The 12,967-nt window shown below is 43.3% G+C and overlaps 1 protein-coding gene across 3 annotated transcripts in view; it reads right to left on the bottom strand.

Moving 5' to 3' along the window:
• The window catches only part of FBN1 (fibrillin 1), a 225,790-nt gene that overhangs the window by 35,985 nt on the left and 176,838 nt on the right, over nucleotides 1–12,967 (bottom strand). For all 3 annotated transcript variants that reach the window (XM_030578050.1, XM_030578049.1, XM_030578046.1), the window contains exons 43-45: nucleotides 11,799–11,870; nucleotides 8,758–8,883; nucleotides 4,083–4,205 (exon numbers count right to left, since the gene is read on the bottom strand). In XM_030578050.1, the coding sequence (XP_030433910.1) occupies nucleotides 4,083–4,205; nucleotides 8,758–8,883; nucleotides 11,799–11,870 (321 nt within the window). The remainder of the gene's footprint in view (nucleotides 1–4,082; nucleotides 4,206–8,757; nucleotides 8,884–11,798; nucleotides 11,871–12,967) is intronic.

The following is a 12,967-nucleotide window of genomic DNA, read 5'->3' as shown; positions in this document are numbered from 1 at the left end:
AGGAATGGAGCTAACACCAGCCCTTCCCCACACTAGGCTCTCAGAAAGCCAAAATCCAATGGGCAAGCAGAGTGATGCACAAATAATATGGCTACAATGGGGCACCCAAGTATGGTTGCATCTAAACCTCATCTAAAGTGACGTTACGCAAACCATGATCAATGGGAGCGTGATTAGCTTAAAACAGGGACATGCCTGGCACATAATTTGGGCAGCATATTTCCTGACAGTAGCAGCAAATGCTTAATTTAGCACCATCCTGCACAGAAGAGCAACAAAAAGTACCATACCACGCAGTGCTGGCCCAGTGCATGACATGCTGCCTTCTGATAGCAGGATGTCTTTTGCACCAGTTGGATATGTGAGTACTCACTGCTACCCTTGCTGTGAATGCTTTCCTCTGTAAGTTCAGGATTTAACTAGCACTCAGCAAAACACATATAAAGAAGAAGAATGTTTACCATTCAGCACATTTCTCCTCATAATAAGAGGAAGAAGAGATGGAAAAAATCTAGTAGAGTCATCTTGTCTACCTCCATTCCAATGAGGGCTGGTTCCATTCAGTATATGCCTAAGTGTTTTGTCTATTCTAGTTTCAAATGACTCAAGGGATGGGGTACTCCCTTTTCTCTTCAAAGCTATTTCACAATCTAACTATTCTGGCTATTAGGTAATTTTTCCCTTATATACAGTCTAAAGAAAGAAGCAGCTTTTTCCTGGTGATGAAGAGATCCATTATCAGGAAGACCCTTGTTCTGTCTTCACAACTTGCAATGATTACACTCCAAACGTTATGGCCAGACCCTGGGAGCTTCTTTTGTGACGAACACAGAACATTAGGAACTGGGAAGCGGCACTCTCTTAGCCCTCGTCCAGACTAACCCGCGGCATCGGCGGGTTAAAATCGATAGCTCGGGGATCGATATATCGCGTCTAGTCTGGACGCGATGTATCGATCCCCGAGCGCGCTTACATCGATTCCGGAACTCCATCAATCCGAACGGAGTTCCGGAATCGACACGGAGAGCCGCGGACATCGATGCAGCGCCGTCCAGACTGGTGAGTACCTCGATTTTAGAAATTCGACTTCAGCTACGTTATTCTCGTAGCTGAAGTTGCGTATCTAAAATTGATTTTAATACCTAGTCTGGACGTGGCCTTAGGCATTATGAAAGGAAGTTGGATGCAAATGATTATCTTGCCATAACAGGTAACACCTGAAGAATTCTATTTAGATACTGAGAAGAGTAACTAGCCCAATCTATCAGAGGCACAACAGGTCATATGTGGATATAATAGCACACAAACAGTTCTAGTATTACCATTTTCCATGCAGTGGTTGCTCTGTGGGCCCAATCCTACAAGGTGCACAACACCCTAAACTCCCACTGATTTCAGTAAGGTTGCTGGGCACTATGCTCAAGGCTTTGCAGGATCAAACCCTTCATGAAACACTTTTATTTTGACTGTGATCGTTCCACCTTATTGTCACTAAATATAAAATAAGAGCAAAAATACAGGGAAGTAATGCTTGTGCCTTAGGGTATTGTGGCTCATATCAGAACCTTCCCTGGTTTTCCTGTTCTGCTAAAATGAAGGAGTTACAACAATCCTGTTAACAATATGCTAAACATTTGCATGTGTTGCCATGTATCTTAACAAAACAAGCTTTAGTTCTTAAAGTGATTTTCTTTTCTGCCCCTACACCCTTTTCCCGCGGTCTTGTAAAACAATGCAAAAACTGCACTGCAATGAAAAGTGCACGTTTTAAAACTCAAAAGCTTAGAAGCAGAAAATCCAAGGAAAATGTTATCCAGTTCCTTTGTAATTATTATTTTGTCCAGAAATGTATACAATGTTTATAGCCACCTGGCACACGATCCTCTATAAAACCTTTGCGATTCTTTAAATAATCAAGATAACAAGAATACCCTTCTTGCTATGATGTCGTCCTTGGACAACAGAGTGAATGGAACACAGAAATGTAGTCCCAGCCAAATAAGTATATTAAAATAATCTTTAGGCTCCTGTTTAAGTCCATAAAAGTGTGAAAAGTGCCTTCTTAAACTTTCCAAGCTAGCTATTGAACATCACCTAGCAGATAAGACCACCTTGTCATCAGAGACTCCTAAAAGACAGTGATTTTTTGTGAGAATGTGAGAGGTAAATAGTGTGCTAAAACTGAAGTTAAGATTTTGTCACAGTTATTTTTAGTGAAAGTCACGGACAGGTCGTGGGCAATAAACAAATATTCACGGCAGTCCATGACCTGTTTTTTACTAAACATAATCAGGGGTGAGTGGTGAGCTGGAGTGTGGGGGGGTGTTAACTGGAGCCCCATGGCGGGGACAACTGTCAGCCTGAGCCCTGCCAGGAGGGTGGGGGAACTGCATCGCTACAGTGGGGGAGCACACGGCCCTGGCTGAAGCCATGGGGCGGGGACAGGGGCAGAGGCAGGGAGCCCAGTCCCAGCTCCAGCCCCAGCTGCAGCCATGGGCCTACAGTCCAGTCTCCGGCCCAGCTGTAGGTGTTCACAACTGAAGCCGCAGAAGTCACAGGGTCCGTGGCTTCTGCGACTAAAATCATATCCTTAGCTATAACACATTTAGCAAGTGATAATGCAAACCATAGAAATTATGTAGAACAGGGATTGGCAACCTTTGGCCTGCGGCCAGCCAGGGTAAGCCCCTAACATCCCTTGGCCCGTGCCGCTTTCCACAGCCCCCATTGGCCTGGAACAGTGAACTGCGGCCAGTGGGTGCCGTGATTGGCAGAACCTGCGGATGTGGCAGGTAAACAAACTGGCCCGGTCCGCCAGGGGGCTTATCCTGGCAGGCCGCATGCCAAAGGTTGCCGATCCCTGATGTAGAGGAAGGGGGAAAATACTGCACATTCCCTGGGAAGTTTTTGAATTTTCAGAGCCAGAAAACAGTAATTTTCCTTGGCTTCACCTCCAAAGATATATCATAGATAAAGGGTTAAGCACAACAGTTAGTTCAAGGAAGGAGCTTTAGGGATAGATGGGCACAAATGGCCTATTTAGATACCTAACTGCTTTGAAAATCTCCCTGTTAGTCTTTATGAATTTTCTGACTGTAACATTGACCATATAAGTTCTTCTAGTTCAGTTTATTCTTAGTTTCATTTTCATTTTTAAGGTTAATTAAATAAAAGATAGAAAAATATTAAATGGCCTTGAATGAGATTCAAATAATCTTTATGCGCTGTATTATACTACTCCATAGCCAGACACTGTGGTCCGTTATGGAGGTATAAGCACAGAGTCCAACCAGCTAACACTAGTCACGCAGTAAGCATTGTACTGAGTGCAAGTCAAGGCCTATATTTTAGTTAGATTTTACTTTTAACCATTAATGAAAATACTTCATTCAGTGTTTGATTCAAAGGATACACTCTTTTGACAGATGACATTTCAAAGCCCCTCTTTGAGGTTCTCTGATTAGACTTATTTTGCAATCACACACCTGAATTTTTGCAGGCATGAAGTGTATATAAACCATGAGAGAGACAAAAAAGCAGAACTTTCATCAAAACCATTATATATTGTTAGGAGGCAGGTCCTTACAGCTCATAAACATAATCTGCACACGTTCCAACAGAGCAGTGGTCCCCAAACTGTGGGGCACTCCCTCTATGGCGGTGTGGAGGAATCTCCAGGGGGCACAGCAGAGCCTGGGCCAACTCCCATGGGTGGCCAGGGAGGAAGCACCACCCAGACCCTCTCTGCCCTCCGCTCCGGCCACGGCCCCAGCTACAACCCCGCTCTCAGCCTCTGGCCACAGCCCCACTTCTGGCTGCAGCCCCCGGCCCAGGACAGGGGCGGATCAGGGGGACACATTCCATTACTGGTAAGGGGAGCACGAGAGGAATAGTTTGAGCACCACGGCAATAGAGGGTTGTTGGGGGGGAAAAACCTATCTTCTCCCTACATTCTTATCATATTAGTTTAGAGTGACACAAAAACTACAGCCTGTTAAAGAAAGAATATGATTTTAAAGGTTTTATTTTTGAAGGCATTATCTACTGCATACTGATGTACAAACAAGCCTGGAAATACTTACCAGTGCACTGGCCTGTTGACGTGAACCTATAGCCAGGTTTACACTCACAGCGATAGCTGCCAGCCGTGTTGACACATTCTGCATTTCGCTGACACACTGGTCCATTCTGGCATTCATCCATATCTATCAATGCAAGAAAGAATATGATTTTTAGGATAAACTGACAATGGACAAGAAAAAAAATGTATTTTTAAACTCAAAGGGATGCTCTCTAGCCTACAGTTCAGGAATTTTTTTTGTTTGGTACCAAATTCAATGTATTTTTTTAAATGTAGAGAAAAATATTTCAAGGAGAGTAGGTTTTTGGTTGGATTTAAATATTTCCCTACCATGATTCTGAACCTGCATGCAATCCATCACTGAAATTCATCCCTTTGCAGGTAGCCAATAGAAGGCTCTTTTGAAGTCTACAGGCCTTTGGCTGGCACTCTGACCATGGGTGAATTTCAATCCGTGACCCCAGTCCTGAACTATGAACTATGCTGGTGGACTGCTGTGTCCACACAAAGATCCACTGAAGTCTCTGAGGCTCCACACTGATCATAGTGCAGGACTGGAGCCCAAGTGTGGAACTCTCAATGACTTTAACAGGCGTTCAACATCAATAGTGACACGCAAATAAGACTTTTAATATCATTCTTTCAGTTTTTTTACTAGAGTACTAAGACTCTAGTAAAAACACAGGTGAGAACAATTAGGGAAAAAAATCATTTTCACCCAACAGGTTTTCTTTGAAATATTTTTTTTCTTTTAAAAATTCTTAAACTGAATTATTAATTCTTTACCTGCAACTTAATTGGTAAGATTTTTGTTTTAACTAATTTTCCTCCCTGCTGCCTACCAACAGAGCAGATGAGCAAATGACACATTTTCCATCTGTAATATTGACCAGTGTCAGTTCCAATTTATTTACTGCAGGTGGCTGGGGGTTGCATGGGACGCACCCATTTACAATAGCTGTACTATTGTATGTAAATCCTATAAGCGAGCAGGATCTGAAATACCTGATTTCATGAATAATGCAAGCACTAGTTACCCACAAAGAGGAAGACAGTATGAGAAAGAAGACAGAGTGTGAGCCACTATGGTAGGTAGAGGCAGTAGTGTGTAATAATGAACATGAGACCTGGGCTTGAATTTGTGTTCTCACTCCCCAAAGTGGCATGGACTGGAAGCATTAGAGAGGCAATATGTGCATCTTCCCAGGAGTGGAGTGTTACCTTGGTTATTCAGTAGTAAACCCTAGGCAGCAACAACAAATGAGATCTGAAAGCGTATTATTTTAGCTCCCCTGGCTGGAATACACTCTGGTGGGAGAAGAGATGCATACAGGAAGGTGAGGAGTTATATGAAGAAACAGATAAGGACTTCAAGAAACCAAAGTTTTTTTCTGGGTGGCCTATTGCCAAGTGCCTAGATTTCATGGACTTGTCAGCTTCCCTAGAAGTGCTTTGGTCCTTTAGGGGAGGGTATATTGTTCCCTGGGAAAGTTATTGCCTACTGGCAGCTGTGTGAAACTGAGGAGATATAGTACCCAAAGCAACTCAGCATTATTCTTCAAGAAGAAAATACAAAGCATTTTGTTTGTGTTGTAGCTGTGGTTTTTAAATCATACAGTAGGTTTTAAAAGATATATTTTTCATTCCAGATACTATTTTGAATCTTGATAAATGCATCAGCCACATCCCATTAAAGAGCATCAGCTAACCTATGGGACATAGAAGATGCTCATGTGGACAGGCAGTGTGATCTAGTAGAAAGAGAACTGAACTGGACTAGGACTCAGCAGATATGGGTTCTATTCCTGGATCTGTCACTGACTTGCTCAAATATGAAACCAAAGAACTACTAACTGGGGTATGTAACCTATCATTTAAATCAGCTTCTGTACCAGATGACTGGAGGATAGCTAATTTTTCAAAAAGACTCCAGAGGCAATCCTGGCAATTACAGGATGGTAAGCTAACTTCAGTACCAGGCAAATTGGTTGAAACTATAGTATAGAACAGAATGATCACACATGCAGATGAACATGATTTGTTGGGGAAGAGTCTACATGGCTTTTGTAAAGGGAAATCATGCCTATTAGAATTCTTTGAGGGGGTCAGCTAACACGTGGACAAGGGTGATCCAGTGGGTATAGTGTACTTGGATTTCAGAAAGTCTTTGACAAGGTCCCTCACCAAAGTCTCTTAAGCAAAGTAATCAATCATAGGATAAGAGGGAAGGTCCTCTCATGGATCAGTAACTAGTTAAAAGACAGAAAACAAAGGGTAGGAATAAATGGTCAGTTTTCAGAACGAAGAAAGGTAAATAGTGGTGTCTTTCAGGGATATGTACTGGAACATATTAATAGATGATCTGGAAAAAGGTGTAAACAGTGAGGTGGCAAAATTTGCAGATGAGAAAAAATTACTCAAGATATTTAAGTCCAAAGCAGACTGCAAAGAGTTACAAAGGGAGCTCACAAAACTGGGTGACTGGGCAACAAAATGGCAGATGAAATTCAATGTTGATAAAGGCAAAGTAATGTACATTGGAAAACATAATCCCAAATATATATACAAAATGATGGGATCTAAATTAGCTACTACCACTCAAGAAAGATATCTTGGAGTCACTGAGAATAGTTCTCCTAAACAGCCACTCGATGTGCGGTAGCAGTCAAAAAAGCTAGCAGAATGTTAGGAATCATTAGGAAAGGGATAGATAATAAGACAGAAAATATCATAATGCTTTTATATAAATCCATGTCATGCCCACACCTAGAATACTGCATGCAGTTCCGGTCATCCCATTTCAAAAAGGATATATTAGAATTGGAAAAGGTACAGGGAAGGGTAACAAAAATGATTAGGGGAATGGAACAGCTTCCATATGAGGACAGATTAAAAAGACTTGGACTTTTCATCTTAGAAAAGAGATGACTAAGGGGATATGACAGAAGCCTATAAAATCGTGACTGCTGTGGTAAATGTTATTTACTCCTCCACGTAATACACGAACCAGGGGTCACCCAACAAAATTAATAGGCAGCAGGTTTAAAACAAACAATAGGATGTACTTCTTCACACAGCGCACAGTCCAGGGTATGTTGTGAAAGCCAAAACTGTAACGGGATTAAAAAAAAGAACTAAGTAAGTTCATGGAGGATAGGTCCATCAATAGCTATTAGCCAGGATAGGCAGGGATGCAACTCCATGCTCTGGGAGTCCCTAGTCTCTGATTGCCAGATGCTGGGCAGGCAGAGCTGGTGCAACCCATTAGGCAACCCAGGCGGTTGCCTAGGGCACTAGCATTTGGGGGGTGGCATTTCGGGTCCTTCGGCAGCAACTGCAGCACTTGGATCTTCGGCTGTCCTGGTCGTCGTCGGCATTTAGGTGGAGGGAGCTGGGGCAGGGGGGCCCAGGGAGGGCTGCCTGCAGCAAGTAAGGGGGGTCGCGGCAAGCAGGGGAACCGCTCCCTGACCCAGCTCACCTCTGCTCTGCCTCCTCCCGAGCGTGCCACCCTGCTCCTCTTCCTCCCAGGCTTGCGGCACCAATCAGCTGATTGGCGCCGCAAGCCTGGGAGGTGGGAGAAGCGGAGAGGCGACGGCGTGCTCGGGGAGGAGGCAGAGCAGAGGTGAGCTGGGGTAGGGAGCTGCCACACGGCTCCCCGGGCTGGGGGAAGCTGCCGAGGGAGGCGCCTCAGGGCGGAGGAGGGGGTGGAAAGCTGCCACATGGCTCGGGGCAGGGGGCGCAAGGTGGAAATTTCGCCTAGGGAGCGAAACATCCTTGCACCTGCCCTGATGACAGGGGATGGATCACTTAATGATTGCTTGTTCTGTTCATTGCCTCTGACGCACCTGGCACTGGCTGCTGTCAGAAGACAGGATACTGGGCTAGGTGGACCATTAGTCTGACTCAGTAAGGCCGTTCTTATGTTCACAACCACCACAAAGAATGAAGGAAATTCATACCATAATCTTTAATTGTTTAATGACAGTAACTAAGGGTTTTTGTACATGGCATTGCAAAGCACTCCAGAGAGATGCGATATGTTACATGCACTAATGTGCTGTGCTCTGACTGTACAGACTGCATAGACCACGCTGACGTGCTCTATGTCTAGGCAGCTAAAGCACAACATGTGAGCTCTCTCTACAAATCACATCATTCTAGGGCATTCTGCCAGCACCGAGTAGCCAACCCCTAACACACCGCTAGGGAACGTTTATTCAGATTTACTTGATATGAAAATCCACTACAATTTTTTTCATCATGTCTTTCGAATATTTACATAAATCTTGTTTTCATTAAGAAAAAAATATCTGCTTGGAAGTGAATGCTGGTCTTGATCTGATATGGGAAGACCACCCACTGCTCATATTTACCTCCAGACCACGAAAAGTAAGAAAAGTCACTTGCCACAACTGGTTGACTCAAATTCATTCAAGACCTTTATACTAGTTGGAAAATCTAGTACTTTCTTTCCAATAGAAAACATACATGGCACCAGAATTTCCAGCGAAAAGCCAAAATGTCCTCATTAAGACACTCTTGGCCCACATTTCTCTGATCCTAGTATATACCCTTGTTATGGATGAATTTGCAAATACATCAGATTTGCCGGTGTTTGAGTTACCAGCTGACTAATGATCCAATTTCTATTTGTGATGGAAGTATAAGCCTCTTACCTTCGCAGATCAGCAACTTGTCATTGTAAAAGAATCCAACCGGACACTCGCATCTGAAGCTGCCAACCATGTTTATACAGACTCCATTCTCACAGACTCCAGGGATCTCTCGGCATTCATCAATATCTGTAACAATTGATTTTTAAAAATCAAAAAAAAAGAAAGTGCCAGTTCATACAATCCCCTTCCATAGCAATGTTTCCTTATTCTCATGGGATATTATCAGAATGTTTATATTAGTAGTATGATCCCGTTACTGTGTAAAAAGGTATTAGACATTCAATAATTCCTACACATGCTGGAAAGCTAAAATAGTCTACTCAATGGCTCTCATTTTTCACTGTATCCAAGATATGCCCAAGCCAGGGCAAGTTAGGCTTCCACAGGACTCACAAATTCCATCCCCTATCTGATCTGTCCACTTCCTGCCCCTGACATGCCTCCTGTTATGCTGGAGGTGAGGCTGCAGGTGTGAGAAGCAGCAGAGCCATCTTCACCAGCCTGCATACCTGCAGAAAGTTCTCCTGCATGGGGGCAATTCTCCACTTGCCATTTCTAGCCACTTTAAGGCCACTTTGTGCTACTCACATGGAACAAAGTGTCCTTAGGGTACCAGAGAATCCAGCCTAACCTATTTTGTTGTTAGGTGAGAGTAATACAAACTGAGCTTCTTCTGTATTAATAAAAAAAAAAAAAAAGCTCATTCTCTAAGAGGCTGATTAAAGAACTCACTGAAGTCAATGGAAAGTCACTGTCTTTAGACCATGCTGTCCTTCAGCATTTGTTATAACTCAACTTTACATCCACTTTCACCATCTGTTAAAGCTTGGTTAGTTTTATGCTCTTTTACAGAAGTTTTGAAGGTACCAATGACTAACGATATTTTAAATGCCTGCAACATACTATGCTTTTGCATTGATTATGTCCAGCAATTGTCCTTCCTGTTTTAGTAGATTTGTGAGGCAATTCATTGTTTTTGGCCCTAAAAATGCAGCCAAAATATAAATAGTACAAATCTCACTTACTGGGCTCCTTAGCTATATGTCTCTTTAGGGGTCTACCTTCAGAATACAGGTGAGAAAATCCATGGACGCCTTTTCCTTTAGTAAAGAATGCTGTCTGCAGGGATCCACAGAAGCCAATGAACATTATGGGAAGTGATACACTACACAGCTCTCTTTACACCTAAGGTAGTTTGCTTCTGATTTTGAAGGGGACCAGTTTTGCTCCTGGACCAAGCTTTTAATTTCCTACACAAGATTTGATGATGCTGTTGATTTTTAGCCTGCTGATTATAAAAGAAGTGAGTCAAGGCAGAACCTAACTCTGTTTCTGTCTCCCACCATCAGAATCAATCATCCCATATAAGGATGCAGAACTCTAATGGAAAAAGTGGAACATAAACATAATGGGAAGAAAGTAACTCAGCATTTCTGGCACTGCACAATATGGACTGCTCCTGCAGTGGCGTAAGCCAGTATGCCTACTGCAGGGGTTCTCAGTCTTAACATTGTGGGCCACATATGCAGTTCTCCACGGGTTATGTGGGCCACATCCACACAATATCTATACTACCTGGAGGGCGCTGAGGATGTCACATGGACTGCAGCTGTGTGCTGATTGGGCCGCAAGCAGGCCATGGGTTGAGAACCACTGGCCTAGTGTGTGTAAGAAGTGGGAGTGGCTACTACTGCCCTCCTGAAGAAGTAAAAGAAGCAGTTCAGGTATCACAACCCAGCAGGTCCTATGAAGGTCCCAAGAGTCACTGAAAAAGTGTATGTTTGCTTCACAGCGTAGCCCTGGGTGAGCAACTTGTCTCACCAGTGTGGCTGGTAGCTAGGGATACACTAGTACATGAGGACACCAAAAGTCAGTTGCATTGGCTGCTGCACTCCAGTTTGAACAGGGCTAGCAGAATAAAATATTACAGCTGCCAGGGGTGCAGGCTGCAACACGTGCTATTAACTGCTACAGCAGGATCTGCACATGGTGCACATTTACATTACCCCACCCCTACCTAGGGTGATCCCATCCTCATATGCACAGTGCCACCAGATTACATTGCACAGACAATGCTCAGACCATGCAGGGCTGGACACAGTCTCACATGACTGCCTCTGATTGAGCAGGTGGTGGGGCAGGTACTTTACAACTTGCCACCTAAAACTCATGTGTAACTTAATTTGCTGGTCATAAGGTGCAAGATGGATTTTGGTCAATGAGATCTGGTGCTTTGCTCCTCAAAAGACCAGGAACAAAATGTATAATGTGTTTCTAGTAATTCTTTTCCTTATTATACATTATATCTTATTAGAATTGATTGATAAGATCCTATTGTAGGGTTCTGTAGTGCACATCACCATAATATATAGATGATAATTCACTTTGTTGCTGTCTATATACTCTAGTTCTACTTGTCTGTTGTACAACACTTGCTCCACATCTTATTTGCCTTTTCATGGGAATAAAAACAAAAGGAAGCCCCCACTAGGGACTTTGGCCTCTTTGACAAAACAAAACAAAAAGAGAAAATGAGGAATTCATTTGTCACACACAATACCAATGTTACACATGATATCACATGTGAGGAATATTCTCATGGAACAGAAAAAGGGACTGTTGGGTTAAATCAATACACAGAGGGATTGGTGTGAAATGTCAGATTAAATCTGTGCTTTAGTCAAAAGGAAACACTCCTAATTCCTCTGAAACCCAATGTTAATTGGCCTTATTCTCAGAACCTCTCCACTCTGTGGTGTCTACAAGCCATTCATCTAGCTCAATTACCATTTCTTCAGCGCTTTAGCTTGCCGTGATCACAAGCAGCAATAATCAGAGCTGCCAGGTAGGAGGAGTTAGGCAGAAAGTTTGCAGGATCTGATTTAAGACAAGGGTTAAGGGTTGCACAGAAGGTTGAATTTCGTGGCATTGTTTAGTCTTTATTCCTCTCCAGGAAAGAGCTGACTGTGAAAACAATTCTTCCCTTTCCCTAGTACATATGTAGTGTGGAATTTAACTTTAAACAGAGTAATCCAACTCACCAACTGGTAAACCTGTATAAATGTCAATGAAGAAACCAGGCCTTTGACTTCCACAGAGTGTTGCAAATTCATCTGTACCAGAAAAAAAAGACAAACAGTTATCCTGAATGTATCAAATTAAGCAAGTAATTTCACCCGAAGCCTGAGAGAAATGCAGTCTCCGTTTTTTTTCTGTACCTCTTGAGGGACGGCTTTTCAAAGAAGGTATGTGGTACCTTGCATGAGTGCAAACATTACTGTCGGATTTGTAATGGGGTTCTGATCCCAAGCCCAGTGAAGCCAAATGGAAAGACTCTCATTGGCTTCAGCGGGCTTTGGATTGGATACTTATTTAGGTATTATTATTAGGTACACACTTGTCAGGTTATGTGGGTGCATTGTACTTTGTATGCACAGGTCCAGGTCTGTATTTCACAAACCTGTGTCGTAATTAGGAAATTGACACATTATTTTCAAAAATGGCAAACACCCAGGATGGAGCCAGTTCTCAGGTCTGATAAGTCTGTTTTGCACCTGCTCATCAGCATGAAGCAGAGGACCACCTGGTGGATCCAGCTTGATGAAAATTCCCCCAGTGTGGAGGAATCGCGCAATGGCACTGGACTGTCAGAGCGACTTCTACGCTACACGCTTCCTGTATCCCGCATAGGGACCATCCTTGGAAGGGGCTGAGGTGCCCCCTGCAATCCCTGGCTGCTAGAAAGGCTCCTTGGGGCTCTTGGCAGCCATGGGTAAAATACAATTGTGTTTTATGATGAGGACCGCACTGGGCCTGGCTGCCCCAGGATCAGGGGAACATAATGATGGCTTAGCACCACCTATGACCCCACTCCTGGTCACATGCCAAACACAGCTTGGCTGGCCCATAGCATCTGGCCCATACATGTTTGTCAAAGGGGACAGATGAACAATCGTGCAGAACAAAGTCCTCCAGTAATTCACAGAACAGGCAGAGCATAGCAGCAAGAGTGCAGAGTGCTCTACAATGACCTACTCATGTTCCTCAACCCTTACTTGAAAGGATTATCTCCAGGGCACAAGTATAATGAGAAATTTATTATTTAATATTTGTATATTGTACAAACACAAATGCACAGCACTTTCCTCTCTCGAACAATTACTTTTATCGCAGCTTGCAGTAATCGTATTGTTAACAGGGCCTTCAGCTA

Source organism: Gopherus evgoodei, chromosome 10 (genome assembly GCF_007399415.2).
Source record: "Gopherus evgoodei ecotype Sinaloan lineage chromosome 10, rGopEvg1_v1.p, whole genome shotgun sequence".
In the NCBI taxonomy this organism is placed as follows: domain Eukaryota; kingdom Metazoa; phylum Chordata; order Testudines; family Testudinidae; genus Gopherus; species Gopherus evgoodei.
The sequence above is the reverse complement of the archived record's forward strand: the minus strand, read 5'-3'. Positions and strand labels throughout refer to the sequence as shown.